Consider the following 22,792-nt stretch of genomic DNA (forward strand, 5'->3'; position numbering starts at 1 on the left):
AGGAAATTGACAAGGGGGAAGTTATGCCGACTAACTCTCCCCACGTGTCAGAACCTATAACTCCCGCTCAAGGGACGCCAAGTACATCTAGCGTGCCCATAGCGTTTACCTTACAAGACATGGCGGCAGTTATGGATCATACCCTTACAGCGGTATTGTCCAAACTGCCAGGGTTACAAGGAAAGCGAGACAGCTCTGGGGCTAAGAAAAATACAGAGCTCTCTGACGCTTTAGTAGCTATGTCTGATATACCCTCACAATGTGCAGAAGCTGAGGCAGGAGAGCTTCTATCTGTGGGTGATTTTTCTGACTCAGGGAAGACACTTCAACCTGATTCTGATATGTCTACATTTAAATTTAAGCTTGAACACCTCCGCGTGTTGCTCAGGGAGGTTTTAGCAACTCTGGATGTCTGTGCCGCCATTATAGTCCCAGAGAAATTGTGTAGATTGGATAAATACTATGCAGTGCCTGTTTACACTGATGTTTTTCCAATACTTAAAAGGTTTTCAGAAATTATTACTAAGGAATGGGATAGACCAGGTGTACCGTTTTCTCCCCCTCCTGTTTTTAAAAAGATGTTTCCCATAGATGCCGCTACACGGGACTTGTGGCAAACGGTCCCTAAGGTGGAGGGAGCAGTCTCTACCCTAGCTAAGCTTACAACTGTCCCCGTAGAGGACAGTTGTGCTTTTCTAGATCCAATGGATAAAAAATTAGAGGGTTACCTAAAGAAAATGTTTATTCAACAAGGTTTTATTCTCCAGCCCCTTGCATGCATTGCCCCTGTCACTGCTGCTGCGGCCTTCTGGTTTGAGTCTCTAGAAGAGGCTCTACAGGTAGAAACCCCATTGGATGATATCATTGACAAGCTTAAAGCTCTTAAGCTAGCCAATTCATTTGTTTCTGACGCCGTTGTTCATTTAAGCAAACTAACGGCTAAGAACTCAGGTTTTGCTATTCAGGCGCCTAGGGCGTTATGTCTTAAATCCTGGTCAGCTGACGTTACTTCAAAGTCTAAGCTTCTCAACATTCCCTTCAAGAGGCAGACCCTATTCGGGCCTGGACTGAAGGAGATCATTTCTGATATTACTGGAGGAAAAGGTCACGCCCTTCCTCAGGATAGGTCCAACAAATTAAGGACCAAACAGACTAATTTTTGTGCCTTTCGAAACTTCAAGAGTGGCGCAGCTTCAACTTCCTCTAATACAAAACAAGAGGGAAATTTTGCCCAGTCCAAGCCGGTCTGGAGACCTAACCAGGCTTGGAACAAAGGAAAGCAGGCCAAAAAACCTGCTGCTGCCTCTAAGACAGCATGATAGATCAGCCCCCGATCCGGTAACGGATCTAGTAGGGGGCAGACTTTCTCTCTTCGCCCAGGCTTGGGCAAGAGATGTCCAGGATCCCTGGGCGTTGGAAATTGCGTCCCAGGGATATCTTCTGGACTTCAAGGCTTCTTCCCCAAAAGGAAGATTTCATCTCTCACAATTATCTGCAAACCAGATAAAGAGAGAGGCATTCTTACATTGTGTTCAAGACCTCCTAGTTATGGGAGTGATCCACCCAGTTCCAAAGGAGGAACGGGGCAAGGCTTCTATTCAAATCTGTTTGTAGTTTCCAAGAAAGAGGGAACCTTCAGACCAATCTTAGATCTCAAGATCCTAAACAAATTTCTCAGGGTCCCATCCTTCAAGATGGAGACTATTCGAACCATCATACCTATGATCCAGGAGGGTCAATATATGACTACCGTGGACTTAAAGGATGCTTATCTTCACATTCCGATACACAGAGATCATCGGTTTCTCAGGTTCGCCTTCCTAGACAGGCATTACCAGTTTGTGGCTCTTCCCTTTGGGTTAGCTACGGCACCAATAATCTTTACAAAGGTTCTGGGGTCACTCCTGTCGGTCCTAAGGCCACGTGGTATAGCAGTAGCCCCTTACCTAGACGACATTCTGATACAGGCGTCGAATTTTCAAATCGCCAGGTCCCATATGGACATTGTTCTGGCATTCCTGAGGTCTTATGGGTGGAAAGTGAACGAAGAAAAGAGTTCTCTATCCCCTCTCACAAGAGTTTCCTTCCTAGGAACTCTAATAGATTCTGTAGAAATGAAGATTTACCTGACAGAGGCCAGGTTGTCAAAACTTCTAAATTCCTGCCGTGTTCTTTATTCTACTTCTCGCCCTTCAGTGGCTCAGTGTATGGAAGTAATCGGCTTAATGGTAGCGGCAATGGACATAGTGCCGTTTGCCCGCCTACATCTCAGACCGCTGCAACTCTGCATGCTAAGTCAGTGGAATGGGGATTACACAGATTTGTCCCCTCTACTAAATCTGGATCAAGAGACCAGGGATTCTCTTCTCTGGTGGCTATCTCAGGTCAATCTGTCCAAGGGTATGACCTTCCGCAGGCCAGATTGGACAATAGTAACGACAGATGCCAGCGTTTTGGGCTGGGGTGCAGTCTGGAACTCCCTGAAGGCTCAGGGCTCATGGACTCAGGAGGAGGCACTTCTTCCGATAAACATTCTGGAACTAAGAGCGATATTCAATGCTCTTCAGGCTTGGCCTCAGCTTGCTGCGGTCAGGTTCATCAGATATCACGACTGTAGCCTTCATCAACCATCAAGGGGGAACAAAGAGTTCCTTAGCAATGTTGGAGGTTTCAAAAATAATTCTATGGGCAGAGGTTCACTCTTGCCTTCTATCAGCTATCCATATCCCAGGAGTAGAGAACTGGGAGGCGGATTTTCTAAGTCGACAGACTTTTCATCCGGGGGAGTGGGAACTCCATCCGGAGGTGTTTGCGCAGTTGATTCAACTTTGGGGCAAACCAGAACTGGATCTCATGGCGTCTCGTCAGAACGCCAAGCTTCCATGTTAGGGATCCAGGTCCAGGGATCCCAAGGCAGCACTGATAGATGCTCTAGCAGCGCCTTGGTCCTTCAACCTGGCTTATGTGTTTCCACCGTTTCCTCTGCTCCCTCGTCTGATTGCCAAGATCAAGCAGGAGAGAGCTTCCGTGATTTTGATAGCACCTGCGTGGCCACGCAGGACTTGGTATGCAGATCTGGTGGACATGTCATCCTTTCCACCATGGACTCTGCCGCTGAGACAGGACCTTCTACTTCAGGGTCCTTTCAACCATCCAAATCTAATTTCTCTGCGTCTGACTGCTTGGAGATTGAACGCTTGATTTTATCAAAGCGTGGTTTCTCAGAGTCGGTCATTGATACCTTAATACAGGCACGAAAGCCTGTCACTAGGAAAATCTATCATAAGATATGGTGTAAATATTTTCATTGGTGTGAATCCAAGGGTTACTCATGGAGTAAAGTCAGGATTCCTGGGATATTATCCTTTCTCCAAGAAGGATTGGAGAAGGGTTTGTCAGCTAGTTCATTAAAGGGACAGATTCCTGCTCTGTCTATTCTTTTGCACAAACGTCTGGCTGAGGTTCCAGATGTTCAGGCGTTCTGTCAGGCTTTGGTTAGAATCAAGCCTGTGTTTAAACCTGTTGCTCCGCCATGGAGTTTAAATTTAGTTCTTAAAGTTCTTCAAGGGGTTCCGTTTGAACCTTTGCATTCCATAGATATTAAGCTCTTATCTTGGAAAGTTCTGTTTTTAGTAGCTATCTCCTCGGCTCGAAGAGTTTCAGATTTATCTGCTTTACAATGCGATTCCCCTTATCTCGTTTTCCATGCAGATAAGGTAGTGTTACGTACCAAACCTGGTTTTCTACCTAAGGTGGTATCTAATAAGAATATCAATCAGGAGATTGTTGTTCCGTCACTGTGTCCTAATCCTTCTTCAAAGAAGGAACGTCTATTACACAATCTTGACGTGGTTCGTGCCTTAAAGTTTTATTTACAAGCTACTAAAGATTTTCGTCAAACATCTGCATTGTTTGTTGTCTACTCCGGACAGAGGAGAGGCCAAAAGGCTTCTTTTTGGCTAAGAAGTATAATCCGCTTAGCTTATGAGACTGCTGGCCAGCAGCCTCCTGAAAGAATTACAGCTCATTCTACTAGAGCGGTAGCATCCACATGGGCTTTTAAGAATGAGGCTTCTGTTGAACAGATTTGTAAGGCGGCGACTTGGTCTTCGCTTCATACTTTTTCTAAATTCTACAAATTTTATACTTTTGCTTCTTCGGAGGCTATTTTTGGGAGAAAGGTCTTACAGGCAGTGGTGCCTTCCATTTAAGCGCCTGCCTTGTCCCTCCCTTCATCCGTGTCCTATAGCTTTGGTATTGGTATCCCACAAGTAATGGATGATCCGTGGACTGGATACACCTTACCAGAGAAAACAAAATTTATGCTTACCTGATAAATTTATTTCTCTTGTAGTGTATCCAGTCCACGGCCCGTCCTGTCATTTTAAGGCAGGTGTTTTTTACTTATTTTTAAACTACAGTCACCACTGCACCCTATAGTTTCTCCTTTTTTTGCTTGTCTTCGGTCGAATGACTGGAGGTGGCAGTTAGGGGAGGAGCTATATAGACAGCTCTGCTGTGGGTGATCCTCTTGCAGCTTCCTGTTGGGAAGGAGAATATCCCACAAGTAATGGATGATCCGTGGACTGGATACACCACAAGAGAAATAAATTTATCAGGTAAGCTTAAAGTTTGTTTTTGTTTAATTTAAATTATATTTATGTTAGGGGGGTGTTAGGGTTAGACTTAGGTTTAGGGGTTAATAAATGTATTATAGTAGCGGCGACGTTGCGTGCGGGAGATTAGGGGTTAATAATTGTAGGTAGGTGGCAGAGATGTTAGGGAGGGCAGATTAGGGGTAATACAATTTATTATAGTGTTTGTGAGGCGGGAGTGCGGCGGTTTAGGGGTTAATACATTTATTATAGTGGCGGCGAGGTCCGGTCGGCAGATTAGGGGTTAATAAGTGTAGTTAGGTAGCGGCGATGTTGGGGGGGCAGATTAGGGGTTAATAAATATAATATAGGGGTCGGCGATGTTAGGGGCAGCAGATTAGGGGTTCATAGGTATGATGTAGGTGGCGGCGGTGTCCGGTCGGCAGATTAGGGGTTCCATTTTTTTATTATAGTGGCGGCGATATGGGGGGGCCTCGGTTTAGGGGTTCATAGGTAGTTTATGGGTGTTAGTGTACTTTGTAGCACAGAAGTTAAGAGCTTTATATTCCGGCGTTAGCCCATAAAGCTCTTAACTACTGACTTTTTTTGGCGGTAGGAGTCTTGTCGGTAGAGGCTCTACCGCTCACTTCTCCCAAGACTCCAAATACAAGCGTTAGGCAGATCCCATTGAAAAGATAGGATATGCAATTGGCGTAAGGGGATCTGCGGTAGCCTGGAATTGCGGTAGGGAAGTGAGCGGTAGACCCTTTCCTGCCTGACTCTAAATACCAGCGGGCGGCAAAAGCAGCGTTAGGACCCCTTAACACTGCTTTTGACGGCTAACGCCAAACTCTAAATCTAGGTGTATATTTCTTTTCTTTTTTTAATCAAAGTTTTTTTATTGAGGTATTTATTGAAACAACAACCATGTTCTCATTACATATGTTGAGATTACAAAACATGTTGACATATTAATATGCACGAAATAGAAAATGAACACAAAACATAAGGTAAATTTTGTTAGTTAAATTTTCCTAGTTGACGTACAATTTATCATATTGGTAAAAATCTTATATTCTATTTTTTATACTTGGTTGATAGATATTCACTAAAAAACAAAAATGATACCTCATTTTCTAAAATTAGAGTAATATATATAACTCCCTGAAAAACTCCCTGATAATCACCTCGTAGTATGATAACATGTAAACATTAATGAAAAATGAGCATACAAGCATGTTTTGGAAATAGAAGGGAATTATAACAAGTTGTAGCCAGTACAACTTTTACAAGAACGAGTAGTCTATATTCTTGCAGCTTGTATCAATGCTAACAGATTTAAAGTGGCAGATTAATACAGCTAAAATATTCACCAAAATGGGTGAATGGAGACTAATTGATAAAAGGTATATCAATTTTATCATAGATCTTAGTCAAATGGGGGGGAGGTGGGAAAGTAATATAGACTGCAGTCCAATCACTTATATTTTTATAACTTTAGAATAATATAACTTGCGAAGCTCTGAGCAATAGGTAGAGATGTGGGTGAAAATCAAATATGAGTATAAATTGTATGAGGGGGACTTAGGAAATGGGACAAAGCGCCACCTCACAAGTTGATCTTGAGTGTTCATAAAGACTTATAATGGTTCAATACCTTTTTAGAACTGCAGACATATAGCATCAGTTGCAGCTTATAATGTTTACTCAGTTCCATTCTGTATGACCTTAGTACAATGCCCAAAATTACCGATATTTAGTATAGCTAAGATAAGAGATTTTTATACACTATGTCAGGGCTGTGATTATCCTATACAGAATTTGAGTACTACAGCATCATTCTGTGGTAGGGAGAAAAGTAATTTAAGAGCTCAGCTGCACCCCAATATTTCCCTAGGGAAAAGCACTTAAGAATCCACACCACATTCCAGTTATAGACAAATTTCAGTTATATGCCGAATGAAATAACATAAACTTTTATAGCCAATAACCAGCTCAAATGTATTGCTTTTGTAAAGGTTTAACCCAGCCAAAGGACATTTCTGCTCTTTTATTAAACACATCTACATTTATAATGTGCTAGCAGTATCAGCTTGAAAAATATGGATCCTAGCAATTGTAAGATACCGCTAGATGGCATAGTACGTATAGATCACTCTTCTATGGAGCTAAGTATAAAGTAATATGTTGCCAGAAAGATGGAACTGAGAGCTAAATCGTTGTATTATAGGCTACCGTATCCCCTATATGACTAAGTATGTATAAGTCATGCTATATTATTTATCAAAAACGTATCCATGCTGTCCCGGACGCTGACAGCATGGAGTTCTCTTAGACCCCAAATAGTTTACTATGGGAAGTGTATTGTGGTAAATAGGGGCTATGTTGAAAGTAACCCCTGGTTCAGCCAGCTAGACTACAGGTCCCCTTCACCATTAGCTATAGATAGGGAAAGACAACCTTATATATACCCTCATCTTTAAAAAGACCCCAGATTTAAGTAATTTAGTTATACGTTCGCCTGTGTTTGGGGTTATGTCCGCAGGACTAGTATAAACCTCCTAAAATATGTGTGCAACAACCCTTGAGTACTGGCTAGGTTCATAAAACAACCATTAACAGTGGAATATATATAAAACAGAAGATGTGAGGGGAGCCTCTAAAAACACAAGCGTGGCTAACTTCACATAAGACAGTTGTTGCTAGAAACGCTGTCTGTTATTGGGGATTAACCAAAAACTAAATACAGTCCATTTTATATCAGAGTCCGTTTATGTTTATGGGAATTCCCAAGGTTTCAGTGTCTTGGCCGAGAAAAAAGTTATGAAAGGAGCGCTAAACACTTCCTTGTGCTACTCACTCATTGATCTTTAGCCAACTCCAGTTTTATTTATTTTAAGTCCCAAATGTCGGCTGATACAAAGCTGTCCGAGTGGTGAGACAAGTCCCCCCAAAGATGTCCATAGACTAGTGTCTCCTTGAGGGGTTACATCCAGGCTGAGACGTGAGTGGTGCCAGGGTTGTCACTGTCGAGGGTTTCCGTTGGCCTTCTCCTTGTACCGATTTGCCAATCTGTGGGAACAGAGTGATCCCTTGTCTCACAGCGATTGGATCTGTCCGACTGCCCATCCTGGAAGAACCTAAGGCAGCTGTAGAGGCCACGTGTGCTGCTGCAAGAGCTGAAACTAACACTGATGGGGTGAGGATGTCGGGTTCCATTATATGCATATGCCACACTGTTGAGCAAGCTCTCTCCCAGTACAGTACGCCTATAGGAGGTGGATTAATTTGCATTGCTGCGGGAGGACCTCCGTTCTCTTCTGAGGACTCCAGCCTAGGAGCCGCCATTTTATCTGTGACCGTTGCAAGGTCCATGCTCGTAGTCATGGCATCAGTTAATTTCCTCTGTAGACTCAGCTCTGTAGGAAATTATGAGTTTGTCAAAGTCCTGTTGCATCTTCACTTCAATCCAGAAGTTCCTGTACTTGTAGATAGAAATCCTCCATTCTTGGTGGTGTATTATCAAGTATGACGTAAATCAGGCTGCTTCTGTGAGGCCAGTAATCACTACCTCCACGTATGCGTTACAACCTGCTTAGATCCGTGTAAAATCCCGTTAGGTTGTTCCAAACAGTAGCTACTTCACTCATAGGTGTATATAAATTTAGAGGTATTGCAATAAATTACATTTAATCCCCCAAAATACTTCATCTTTCAGGAGCTCAGTGACACTGCGTCTTGTCTGTTCTGTAGTTGGTTCCGCCCCCCCGAAAACCTATATTTCATGGTGTTCCACTCATGATTATTCTTGGCATACTTTTAGAATTTCTAGGATTCTACAGTTTCTTCAGGATGGTTTGGATAAAGGTTTGTCTGCAAATACTTTGAAAGGACAAATCTCTGCTCTTGCTGTCTTATTTTATAGAAAGATTGCTAAGCTTCCTGATATTCACTGTTTTGTTCAGGTTTTGATTCGTATTAAGCCGGTTATTAAATCAATTTCTCCTCCTTGGAGTCTCAATTTTGTTTTAAAGATTTTGCAGACTCCTCCTTTTGAGCCTATGCATTCTTTGGAAATTAAACTTCTTTCTTGGAAAGTGTTATTTCTTTTGGCTATGTCTTCTGCTAGAAGAGTTTCTGAATTGTCTGCTCTCTTGTGAGTCTCCTTATCTAATTTTTCATCCAGATAAAGCTGTTTTGCGAACTTTGTTTAAATTTTTACCTAAAGTTGTGAATTCTAACAACATCAATAGGGAAATTATTGTTCCTTCCTTGTGTCCTAATCCTAAGAATACTCTTGAAAGGTCTTTACATTCTTTGGATGTGGTAAGAGCTTTGAAATATTATGTTGAGGCTACTAAAAATTTCAGAAAGACTTCTAGTCTATTTATTTTTTCTGGTTCCAGATAAGTTCAGGAAGCCTCTGCCATTTCCTTGGCATCTTGGTTGAAGCTTTTGATTCACAAAGCTTATTTGGAGACGGTGCAGTCTCCGCCTCAACGAATTACAGCTCATTCTACTAGATCAGTCGCCACATCTAGGGCTTTCAAGAATGAAGTTTCAGTTGATCAAATTTGCAAAGCAGCAATTTGGTCTTGTTTGCATACATTTACTAAATTTTACCATTTTTATGTGTTTGCTTCTTCAGAAGCAGCCTTTGGTAGAAAGGTTCTTCAGGCAGCTGTCTGTTTGATTCTAGTGCCTATGATTTTAGTTTTTTGATATTTTTTTTTAAGAAAACTTAATTATTTTTAATTTCTCAGCGGAAATAGCTGTTTTTATTTTATCCCTCCCTCTCTAGGGACTTGTGGACTTCCACATCTTGGGTATTATATACCATATGTCACTTACCTGATAAATTAATTTCTTTCATGGTGGCAAGAGTCCATGCGACTCACCCAATTTTTGGGGGGTTATGATTTTTTTATATAAAGCACTTTATTTATGCTGTTCCTCTTTTTAATGATTTTACTCATTTTACACCTCACTAACTTGGCTATACGTTAAACGGAGGTATGAGTGAGGTGGGAGGTGTATTTATAGGCATTTGAGGTTTGGGAAACTTTGCCCCCTTCTGGTAGGAATGTATTTCACATACGTCACTAGCTCATGGACTCTTGACACTATGAAAGCAATGAATGTATCAGGTAAGTTCTTACATAAATTATGTTTTCCTTTATCATTTTATGTTAGACTAAAGCTGTTCTCACAATTATTTTAACTTTTTTTTTTTTTTTAAATAAATTAAAATAATTGTTTCTCCTAGAGATTTAAGTCTGGATGTAATCGGTGACTGCTTTTGAAAATTTCTGAACCAATATTATTGTATCTTACAGCTCGGTGGCTGGACCCCAGGATTGCTGGCTTTTAACAGCCAATCGTTTACAAGTGGTGGCTGCCCAGGTTAAGATGTGTGTGAATCCCCAATGTTTGGCTATTCACAGCTTTAATGACATATTTACTGGTAAGTTTCATTTCCTCCAGACACTGCCTTTTTCAATTTTGCTTACAATTTACATAATCTTTTGGTTGAGTGTGATTTTATTTGAACTACAGCAAACAAATGCTTTAACAGTTTTCTGGAATTTACATGTTCTCCGAAGCCAAACTCTCTAATGGGAAACTGACAGACATCTTACTGTAGGCATGTGGCGTTAAATTTGAAAAGCACAGAGTCAGCTGTCATATTGCAGTTAAATTATTAAAAGAAAAAGGCGTAATATATTAGGATAACAATAACACTTAATTTCATACTGATTAAAAACAGGTCACTATACTTAAATGGACAATGTAGCCAGGAAAGCAGCTGATAAGAATTAATTGTATTCAAAGCTTTTGCGGTCTGCTCTGTCTCTTTCCCACCCTTATTGAGAGGTAGATATCTCCTCTTTATTTCATTGCTTTTCTATAGCCAAAACTGCAGTATTTACATGTTAAGTATAGCTAATGATTTGAACTGGAAAAGCAGCTATTTTAAATGACAAAATAAAGGTAAATAATTTAATTAAGGAATCATATGAAACACATTATAAATGCAAGACATTTTACAGTACATTTAAACAGTATCGTACACTACAGTATCTTACAAAATCGCCTAAGGTTAAGAAATTCTTGAGAACTTTCAAATCTTCTTTATGGCTTTAAGTCGTTTACACACAACCAGTAGCCTCTTAAAGGGGCATAAACCCTTTTTTCATGATTCAGATAAAGCACCCTATTTTAAGCAATTTTCCATTTTACTTCTATTGTCACATGTGCTTCATTCTCTTTATATCCTTTATTGAAGGAGCAGCTATGCACTACTGGGAACTAACTGAACAAATCAGGTAAGCAAATGACAAGAGGCATATTGATGCAGTCACCTTTCAGCAGCTAGCACCAAGTAGAGTATTGCTGCTCCTGAGCTAACCTGGGTATACTTTTCAACAAAGGATACCATGAGAATTAATTAAATTAGATAAAAGAAGTATATCAGAAAGTTGTTTAAAATCGCATGTTCCATCTGAATCATGAAAGTTTGACTTTAGTGTCCCTTTATTGAGAAAAAGCACTATATGTGGTAGAGAAAACTATTGCTAGTTAAACCCCTTTATAGGTAAATCATCCATCACTCTGTTCCTACAATAAAAAAAAAATGAAAGCTTCAACCAATTGTTTTGCTTTTCTCTATAGGGCTTTTTAACGTGGGGAACAAGATGCTTGTAAGCTTGGACCTCCTCTTCTCTATCCGAAATGAAATAAAGCTAGGAGAAGACCCCAGAGTTGCCATCAGCAGCATCCTAGGTTCTGTACAAGAGCAGGCAGGTGAGAGAGCTTTATTCTGATTCCCTGTAGAAAGGTCATATTTGTTGGTTTCAGCTACATGTGGTAGTGAATCATTAACTTGATATGACTTGTCTTAAAATGTGCATTCTACACACATTGCTACGTTATCTGCTCTGCTCCTTGTCTTGGGTTTGTCTAATTACTTGTAGACTCAGGGCTAGATTATGAGTGGCTGGTTAACTGTTTCCCGCGAGCAGTATCGGTATATCATGGCTCTTTGCATGTGTTGGAAGCATGCATATTACGAGTTGAAAGTAAACGTGTTTGCTTGAGCACAATTTAATTTTTACGCACGTAACTGTTACGCTCTACTAAAAGTTGCACAAAACTCATCAAAAATGTATGTATATATATATATATATATGTGTGTGTGTGTGTGTATGTGTGTATGTATGTATGTGTGCGCGCACATTAGAGCCCTTTGCAGTCAAGTAGCTAAAAACATGATAAAACATTTATTTCACATTCCAATGTTCTAACTATTTCTAAATAGATATTCCTATATATATATATATAAATCAAATAGATAAATAAATATATATATATATATCTCTTAACAAAAAAGCATCAGATATACAGTATATAGAAATGTTTATTTAAGAATAAATAGAACATAATGTATTTTGCTATGTAAATAACATGGGAATGTGAAATAATCATATTTCATGTCAGGTTAGAACACTCGGTTAAACGCGGTCTGGTTTGCACGCAAGTATAGGTGTTTTTTTCCCAACTTTTTGCGATCTATTAAAGTCTAGGGGGATGCGTTAACACGGTTGTAATATTTGAAGTTCCACTTTTTGCGCGCGTCAGGTTAGCGCTCATGCGCAAACTTTTTACTTCTACTTGTATTACAAGCACAACCTGACGTGTGCAAAAAACCTCCGTCTAGCGAAGTTAACGCTGGAGTACTAATTTGCGCTCCACTTGTAATCTAACCCTTGGTTGGTACAGCCTGTTAAGTGCTCTTATGACTTTCCTGATGACTAAGGAGAGAGACTGAATTGTCTTTGTTCATTCATAAAAGATATTGGTATAACTGTAGTTCTTTCTCTTCTATTAGACATCTTGCATGCCAAGACATATATTGTATATAGGGAAATAAGGTATTGCAGAAAATGTCTTATAGGAAATAAGAGTATATTTAAGTTAAAGGGATAGTAGACTATTTTAGATTGCAATATAAAATGTTTATTTGCAGTAAAAAAGTTGCAGTATATTTTTATTATTTATTTTGTCTCTCTTTTTCTGTAAGTTAATTTTGAAAATGAAGACTTTTCTAATTCTGAGAACTAATAGAGCACATGACGGGCTTAACAAGCCTACCATTGTCACATATCTGTCACTAATTTGGTTCAACAGAGATGTAAGATAAAAACAACATTCTATTACTCCAGTACCAATTCGGAATTAGCTTCTTCAAATAAGTGGTAGGTGGAGTATGGCTATAGATAAACAATTGCAGCAAAGTTATATTGCATTCTATACATTTTGAAACTGAAATTGTATGTTACTTTATTGCAAGATTGCATTAATATCTTTTAATTACAAAGGGCTAGATTACGAGTGGAGCAATTAGGCGAATATCATGATGGCTTACCGATCGTATTACGAGTTGAAAGTAAACAAGGTTGTGGGAGCACAATAGCGATTTACTCTAGAATGATTACCATGAGTTCAGAGCTCTGGTTAACTGTTTTGCAAAACTAAAAAGTGTCACAAAAAAACACATCAAAAATACATTACAAAGTACACTTACACTCATAATAACATCTAATAAAAAAAAAAATGTTGCGCACAAAAGTTATAAAAGCTCAAAGATATGAGATCTCAGACGTTAGGGAAAAAAAATAAGGCAGGCAAAGGGCTTTAACAATGAGATACATGCATATACTTTTCTAAAGATGGCTATGTATGTGTATGTATATGTATGTATGTGTGTGTATATGTATATATATATATATATATATATATATATATATATATACAGGGAGTGCAGAATTATTAGGCAAATGAGTATTTTGACCACATCATCCTCTTTATGCATGTTGTCTTACTCCAAGCTGTATAGGCTCGAAAGCCTACTACCAATTAAGCATATTAGGTGATGTGCATCTCTGTAATGAGAAGGGGTGTGGTCTAATGACATCAACACCCTATATCAGGTGTGCATAATTATTAGGCAACTTCCTTTCCTTTGGCAAAATGGGTCAAAAGAAGGACTTGACAGGCTCAGAAAAGTCAAAAATAGTGAGATATCTTGCAGAGGGATGCAGCACTCTTAAAATTGCAAAGCTTCTGAAGCGTGATCATCGAACAATCAAGCGTTTCATTCAAAATAGTCAACAGGGTCGCAAGAAGCGTGTGGAAAAACCAAGGCGCAAAATAACTGCCCATGAACTGAGAAAAGTCAAGCGTGCAGCTGCCAAGATGCCACTTGCCACCAGTTTGGCCATATTTCAGAGCTGCAACATCACTGGAGTGCCCAAAAGCACAAGGTGTGCAATACTCAGAGACATGGCCAAGGTAAGAAAGGCTGAAAGACGACCACCACTGAACAAGACACACAAGCTGAAACGTCAAGACTGGGCCAAGAAATATCTCAAGACTGATTTTTCTAAGGTTTTATGGACTGATGAAATGAGAGTGAGTCTTGATGGGCCAGATGGATGGGCCCGTGGCTGGATTGGTAAAGGGCAGAGAGCTCCAGTCCGACTCAGACGCCAGCAAGGTGGAGGTGGAGTACTGGTTTGGGCTGGTATCATCAAAGATGAGCTTGTGGGGCCTTTTCGGGTTGAGGATGGAGTCAAGCTCAACTCCCAGTCCTACTGCCTGTTTCTGGAAGACACCTTCTTCAAGCAGTGGTACAGGAAGAAGTCTGCATCCTTCAAGAAAAACATGATTTTCATGCAGGACAATGCTCCATCACACGCGTCCAAGTACTCCACAGCGTGGCTGGCAAGAAAGGGTATAAAAGAAGAAAATCTAATGACATGGCCTCCTTGTTCACCTGATCTGAACCCCATTGAGAACCTGTGGTCCATCATCAAATGTGAGATTTACAAGGAGCGAAAACAGTACACCTCTCTGAACAGTGTCTGGGAGGCTGTGGTTGCTGCTGCACGCAATGTTGATGGTGAACAGATCAAAACACTGACAGAATCCATGGATGGCAGGCTTTTGAGTGTCCTTGCAAAGAAAGGTGGCTATATTGGTCACTGATTTGTTTTTGTTTTGTTTTTGAATGTCAGAAATGTATATTTGTGAATGTTGAGATGTTATATTGGTTTCACTGGTAAAAATAAATAATTGAAATGGGTATATATTTGTTTTTTGTTAAGTTGCCTAATAATTATGCACAGTAATAGTTACCTGCACACACAGATATCCCCCTAAAATAGCTAAAACTAAAAACTACTTCCAAAAATATTCAGCTTTGATATTAATGAGTTTTTTGGGTTCATTGAGAACATGGTTGTTGTTCAATAATAAAATTAATCCTCAAAAATACAACTTGCCTAATAATTCTGCACTCCCTGTATATATATATATATATATATATATATATATCCTCCATAGTAAAGCCCTCACCGGGTCTCTAAAATATATTTTATTAGCACAAACATAAAAATCCTGAAGATGGGATAACATCTCTGAAACTGAATTTAAATATATATATATATATATATATATATATATATATATATATATACAGTATCTCACAAAAGTAAGTACACCCCTAACATATTTGTAAATATTTTATTATATTTTTTCATGTGACAACACTGAAGAAATGACACTTTGCTACAATGTAAAGTAGTGAGTGTACAGCCTGTATAACAGTGTTAATTTGCTGTCCCCTCAAAATAATTCAACACACAGCTATTGATGTCTAAACCGTTGGCAACAAAAGTGAGTGCACCCCTAAGTGGAAATGTCCCTCCCCGGTGTCATGTGACTCATTAGTGTTACAAGGTCTCAGGAGTGAATAGGGAGCAGGTGTGTTTAATTTGGTGTTATTGCTCTCACACTTTCTCATACTCAACATGGCACCTCATGGCAAAGAACTCTCTGAGGATCTGAAAAAAAGATTTGTTGCTCTACATAAAGATGGCCTAGGCTATAAGAAGATTGCCAAGACCCTGAAACTGTGCTGCAGCACAGTGAGCAATACCATACAGCGGTTTCACAGGACAGGTTCCACTCAGAACAGGCCTTGTCATGGTCCACCAAAGGATTTGAGTGCACGTGCTCAGCGTCATATCCAGAGGTTGTCTTTGGGAAATATATGTATGAGTGCTGCCAACATTGCTGCAGAGGTTGAAGGAGTGGGGGTTCAGCCTGTCAGTGCTCAGCATGGCTGTCGTCCCAGAAGGAAGCCTCTTCTAAAGATGATGCACAAGAAAGCCCGCAAACAGTTTGCTGAAGACAAGCAGAGTAAGGACATGGATTACTGGAACCATGTCCTGTGGTCTAATGAGACCAAGATCAAATTATTTGGTTTAGATGCTGTCAAGCGTGTGTGATGGCAACCAGGTGACTGGGCCGCAGGGCAGTATTCCAACATGATAACGACCCCAAACACACTTCCAAGACGCCCACTGCATTGCTAAAGAAGCTGAGGGTAAAGGTGATGGACTGGCCAATCATGTCTCCACACCTAAACCCTATTGAGCATCTGTGGGGCATCCTCAAACGGAAGTTGGGGGAGCGCAAGGTCTCTAACATCGCCTAGCTCTGTGATGTCATCATGGAGGAGTGGAAGAGGACTCCAGTGGCAACTTGTGAAGCTCTGGTGAACTCCATGCCCAAGAGGGTTAAGGCAGTGCTGGAAAATAATGGTGGCCACACAAAATATTGACACTTTGGGCCCAATTTGGACATTTCCACTTAGGGGTGTACTTACTTTTGTTTCCAATGGTTTAGACATTAATGGCTGTGTGTTGTTATTTTGAGGGGACAGCAAATTTGCACTGTTATAGAGGCTGTATACTCACTACTTTACATTGTAGCAAAGTGTAATTTCTTCAGTGTTGTCACATGAAAAGATATAATAAAATATTTACCAAAATGTGACTGGTGTACTCACTTTTGTGAGACTGTGTGTATGTATGTGTGTGTGTGTGTATATATATATATATATGTGTGTGTGTATATATATATATATATATATATATATATATATATATATATATATATATATATATATATATATATATATATATTGGAAAGTGAAATATTCATATTTACATGTCGGTTAGCGCAAATAAGAATATGCAATAAGATTTTTTCGCTTTTCCGGTTACCACTAGAGCAAAAACAGTTTACTTTCAATTCGTAAAATAAGCGCAAACCAACAAATGCAAAAATCTTACTTCTAGCGCAATCAATACTCAAGCTTGAACGTTAATATTTACTTTCCTTTTTAATTCATCACTTCCATGTGCTTTTTAACTACACATAATAAATCAGGAATATATGGGTATTCCTTGTATGTGAATATAAATGCAAGACTTTTTCTTTCTATGGTGGTGAGAGTCCACAAAAATCCTTACTCTCGGAAGGACAAGATCTGACCACCAGGAGGAGGCAAAGACACCCCATACTAGAGATTTAAAATATCCATCCCACTTCCCCTTCCTTCCCAGTAGTTTTTTGCCTCGTCAAGGAGAGGGCAAGGACGGTGGTGCTCTGCAAGTTTGAAGAAGAATCTGATGTTCATTATACTTTTAAACCCTTAAGGGGTGTTTCCTAGAAGAGAGGGTGCAGGAGAGTACTGCTGTGTAATATAATTCTCCTCTATGGAGTTTTGGTCACAAGCAGGCTAGGGGTGTCACAGACAGGTTCCTTAGCCTCCCCCCGTCTGGCCAGGTGTTTGCAATCTTCCTACCAAGTCCTACACTGTAAGTTACAGCACCTGACATATTTTAACTGTGTTTTAGCTGTCTTTATCATAGCAGGGGGGTGTGAATTGATGGTGGGTAAGTACCCAGGTTTTTATTTCCCACAGGGGTGTGTAAGAGTACTTAGTAAGTACTATTAGCCCATCTTACCACTTAATATGTCAATCCCAATTTGGGAGTTTTCAAACAAGGTGATAGTTTGTGCACAATGATGGAATAATGAGAATTGTATTATTTAATTCAGGAGAGTCATCTGTTCAACTGTAGGGTCTAGTGTGGCACTTTATGCATACTTTACTAAAGTTGTTTTCTCAGCGACATATGAGGTATTTGACACTTTAAATTCCCCTCTACTCTCAGGAACTCTGGTACCTCAGCTCTCCGGTGACACTCAGGACATTCCGGTGTGCCGATGAAGCGGCGGTGGTGTAGGCTGAAGCGGTGCCAAATCGCACTTGCTCATCTGGTGGAATAAAGAGAGTTAACTTTATCCTGCCACAAGATGCTTCCTGACCCTGTCCAGCTGGATACAGAAGGTGCATCTCTTCCTACACCGCTTGCTGATCGGATCGTCAGTGAACCTCCGGAAGGGGTGAGACTCTATACCGGAGCAAAGGGGTACATGGTTACGTGTATATTGGTAATTTTCCTGCATATCCCTCTAATTTTTGGGCAACTTGGAGCCTAGAGTATAGAGAGGGTCTATTGCTCACTATACCTAATTGGGGCAAGAGGGCCTATAAGGAGTACTTTAAGCCTCACGTTGTTTAGGGGCATCTGACTTTTAGTAACGATATGTGAGACCCTGCACTTGCATGTTTGGGGATCTGTAGGGTCTAGTTTGATCTATCCCTCTTTAATAAACTTTTTCTCTAGTGGGTGAGACAAAATTTTACAGTTTGGCATCCATTATGGAGCAGACTGGGACTGCCACTAGCTAGGTACATTGTGGTTATGTACCCTTGCATCTCATTAAGGCTGTATATAGTTATATGCATAGGACCTTTTTACTGTAATCATAGTGATATGTTTCATCCATTTTGTACAGTTCCTTTTTAATATAATCAATACTGTGATTTTGTATGGTACTCGTGTCAAGTGACAGACTGCTAATATACGTTTGCAAAATGGTTAGTGTCTAAATACAGTCCTAGCTTAATCATGTATTGCCGTTCTGGTATATACCTCAGTATTTACTTGTATATTGCGGTTCTGGTGTATATATCACAATATCTGCTTAGATTTTGTGTCTCAGTTTAGTTGCAGTGCAAACCACAGTATCTATTTAAATATTGCATTACGGGTCTAGTGTGTATCACAATATCTTCAAATTCTGTATTGCAGTTCTAGGTATACCGCAGTATCTGCTTATATATTGCAGGCAGGTCTAGGGTATTCCACAATATCTGCTGGAAATGTGTATTGCATTTCTAGTGTATACCACATTAGCTGCTTAATTAAGGTATTGCACGTTTAGCGTCTACCGCATATCTGCTTAAATTCTGTATTGCAGTTCTAGGTATACAGCAGTATCTGCTTATATGTTGCAGGTAGGTCTAAGGTATTCCACAATATCTGCTGGAAATTTGTATTGCAGTTCTAATGTATACCGCATTAGGTGCTTAATTAAAGTATTTCACATTTAGCATCTACCGCATATCTGCTTAAATTCTGTATTGCATTAGGTGCTTAATTAAGGTATTGCGCGTTTAGCGTCTACCGCATATCGGCTTAAATTCTGTATACCGCAGTATCTGCTTAAATATTGCATGACCTAGTGCATTCAACAATATCTGCTGGAAATTAGTATTGCAGTTCTAGTGTATACGGCAGTTTCTACTTAAATATTACATTGTAGGTCTAGTGTATATCACAATATCTGTGTAACTTCTGTATTTTAGTTCTTGTGTATTATGCAGTATATGCTTATATTGTACTGCAGGTCTAGTATATACCGCAATATCTTTTTAAACTTTGTTTCATTCACAGCACCTTCTTCCATCCTGTATCGCAGTCCTGAGGTTTACCGCAGTATTTGATAAAAATCTGTTTTGCGGTTTCAGTGAATGCCACAGTAACTGTTTTCCTCCTGTATTGTAGTTCGAGAGTATACCGCAGTGCCAGTACCTGCTCATAACTGGCATTGTAGGTATAAGGCATATCACAGTAACTGTTTTTTGCCAGTATTGAAGGTCTAGGTAGACCATAGTATCTGATTCAGTATTGCAGGTCTTGCATATGTCGCAGTATCTGCTTAAATACTACAGGATATATCCTGCATTGCAGTTCTAATATATATCATCACTGCTTAAATCTCGTATTGAATTACTATCCTATACCATAGTAACTGTATTTCTGTCTCTAGTGTAATTCACAGTGTATGCTTCTATACTATAATGCAGTTTTAATTTATATCATTGTGACTACTTAAATTTCGTTTTGCACTTCTATCGTATACCACAGTTATAGTCTCTATCCTGTGTTGCTGTTCTCAGGTATACCAAAGTAACTATTTAGATCTGTAGTGCAGGTGTGAAGAATGCTGCAGTATCTGTTTCATTTTCTATATTCCATTTATCTATGCCCCAGTAACTGCTTAAGATAAGTGGCGTTTCTGAGGTATCCCACAGTATCGTTTTTTTTCTTAAATTACAGTTTTTGGATATCGTTGTCATTATGCTTGTTTCGCCACCTTTAGTCAGGGTATACAGAAAATGAGCGTTGTTGCTTTCTTAAGCATAAAGGAATAGACTGTTACATCTCTTAGGCATAGTTAATTTATTTTGAACTCTGAGGTTTCTGCCTTTGGTTCAGAAGGTAGGTTGCCCTCAGTGAGTTAATCTTTAACTCAAATTGGATATGTGCAGTGGTATCCTTGTAGGGCTGTTCCTTTATGTTTCAGGTTCCAGTTTCAAGATTGGCATCTTCCCAGTGCTCTGGATATTCTGGTCTCCAAATGGAGGTGTGGGTCCAGATCTCACTTCTTCTTCCTTTAGTGAGGTGTATTGCAGGAAGTCTAGGACTGTTTTCTGGATGGTAGTTTTTCTAAGATACATTTACAGATTTTCTCCCTCTCTACTTATAAGTAGAGCGATGCAACATATTTCTCTAGCTTGTTTACTAGAGTCGTTTACTAGAGTCAAAATTATCCAGGGTTGCTACTTACGTTCTTTTCTTCAGCAGATATTTTCTTCAGTTTTACCTCTCTGTGGGGGGTTCTGTTGATTTTCTTCCAACTCTTAATATATGCATGAGTTGCTAGGCGATCTCTGAGTGTCCCAATGCACAACTTTGCAACACTTGTTTACTTTTGTTCTACACTCTCAAACAGTAGTACTCGGTGCAGAACCTGCTGTAGAACCACCACCCTTATTTGTCTTTCATGGTGGTGTTTCTGATTTCCTTCTGTTTTTAAGGCCCAATATCAGTCTGTCATGGCTGCTATGCTGCCGTCGAAGAAGCATATCCTCCCTAACATTTCCCTCTTCTCATTCCAAGTCACAGGGATCATCCTTAGTCCCTTCAGTTTGAGTCTTCTGTCAGCTGGCGATAGCAGAAGTGTTTGGTATTCTCAGTTGGGCAAATATCAATTGTTGCTGCATCTCAGCCATTTACATCCCAGGAGTTGACTACTGGGAGGCAGCGTTATTGATTTGCCAGACTTTTTATTTGAAGATCCTCAGGTGAACATGATCACCACTTTATTTTTTTTTCTGGATTTTTATCTAGTTTACCTGTTTCCTCCAATTGTGCTGCTTTCTCGAGTAGTGGATCAGATCTAGCAGGAGAATGTATCAGCAAGTTTGCTAGCTCCTGCATTGCTCAGGAGATTGTGGTTCGCCGACCTACTGCAGATGTTCAGTGCTCTTCCATGGTATCTATCACAAGATTCGGTTATCTCAGGGTCCATCGTTAACCAAGATCTTCCGTCTGTTTGGAGGTTAATCGGTTGTTCTTTCTCAGAGTGGTTGCTCTGTTTCTGTCATAGAGATGATTATATGGCTTGCGAGCCTGTGTCTGGGAAAGATTTTCACAAGGTGGGGAAAGTTTATTTTCCTGGTGTTTGGAGAAGGGTTTTTTCTTGGCATTGATCAGGATCCCCAGTATTTACATTTTTTTTTCAGATGGCTTGGATATGGGCCTCTCAGCTAGTAGTTCAAGGGTCAGATTCTGCACTTTCTGGGTTGTTACACTGGAAGCTTTTTCGTTTGCCTGATATTCAGAGGTTTTTCAGGAGTGGTAGAGTATAAGGTCTTTTTTTAAGGTCATTACTCCTCTTTGGAATTCAAAAATCGTTCTCCAAACATCTATGGAAGGATGGTTGTATAACTTAGAAGTCTTATCTTCAGGCTACTAAGGTTTTTCATCAGTCTTTCACCTTGTGTTGTTTTCTTGTAAATGTAAGGGTCTAAAGTCTACGTCTTTTACTTGGCTGAACAGTTTGATCCTCTTCTCCTATTTGGAGTTGGATCATTAGCCTCCTCAAGGAATTATAACTTATTCTATTTGTTCTGTTTCCAATTTCTGGGCCTTCAGAATTGAGGCTTTTGTAGGACGGTTTATAAGGCCGTATTCTTGCATACTTTTCAAATTTTCATCATCTTGATGTTTTTGCCTCAGGTGAGGCAAATTTTTGGCAGAAAATGTTTTTCTGGCAGTTGTTCCTGGTAAATAGGTGCCTGCCTTTACCTTTTTGTCCCACCTTCCTTTTTGTGGAATCCACAGCTTGGGTATTGGTTCCAAGAGTAAGGATTTTTGTGGACTCTCACCACCATAGAAAGAAAACATAATTTATTCTTACCCAATAAATTAATTATTTCTTGGTGTTGATAGTTCACAAACCCACCCATATTTTTTCTGGTGGCGGCAGTTTCTAGTATGCATCTCTTTACCCTATTGTCTTTTTCTTTTACTCCTATCCTTGGCTATACGTCTTACTGGGAAAGTCTTTGCCTCCTACTTGTTGTCAGGCCTTGTACTTCCCAACAGTAAGGATGTTTGTGCACTCTCACCATCAAGAAAGAAATTAATTTATCAGGTAAGAATAAATTATGTTTTGTTTTTTGTTGATCTTTTTTATATGTTGTTTATTCTGTTAAATGGCCCATAATAAATGTTTTCTTTTTCATGATCTCTGCTTTAAACTTTGATAAGTTCCTGATTTGTTTTCATGTTTACTCATAACTCTTCCTCCTTATAAAGAAAGTTCCCTTTTTTTTAGTAATTGTTCCATGTTCAGTAACATTTATTCCTACTTCCAGATAAAATATTATGTGCTGAAGAGTTGGCAGCAGTTCAGGAGCTGCTGAGCTGTGGATACTGGGCTTTTGAGTGTCTCACCATCCGAGACTATAATGACATGATATGTGGCGTGTGTGGGGTTGCTCCAAAAGTGGAAATAGCTCAAAGAAACAAAGAAAGCACTCTCACACTGAACAACATAGAGGTAAAGTCTGAACAACTGAGTCC

General features: G+C 39.7%; 1 protein-coding gene across 1 annotated transcript in view; it reads left to right on the top strand.

Moving 5' to 3' along the window:
- HMGXB3 (HMG-box containing 3) overlaps positions 1–22,792 on the top strand; it is a 517,423-nt gene that overhangs the window by 367,129 nt on the left and 127,502 nt on the right. The window contains exons 14-16 of the mRNA XM_053718650.1: positions 9,932–10,059; positions 11,268–11,399; positions 22,585–22,769. Of these exons, the coding sequence (XP_053574625.1) occupies positions 9,932–10,059; positions 11,268–11,399; positions 22,585–22,769 (445 nt within the window). The remainder of the gene's footprint in view (positions 1–9,931; positions 10,060–11,267; positions 11,400–22,584; positions 22,770–22,792) is intronic.

Source organism: Bombina bombina, chromosome 6, assembly GCF_027579735.1.
Source record: "Bombina bombina isolate aBomBom1 chromosome 6, aBomBom1.pri, whole genome shotgun sequence".
Classification (NCBI taxonomy): Eukaryota; Metazoa; Chordata; class Amphibia; order Anura; family Bombinatoridae; genus Bombina; species Bombina bombina.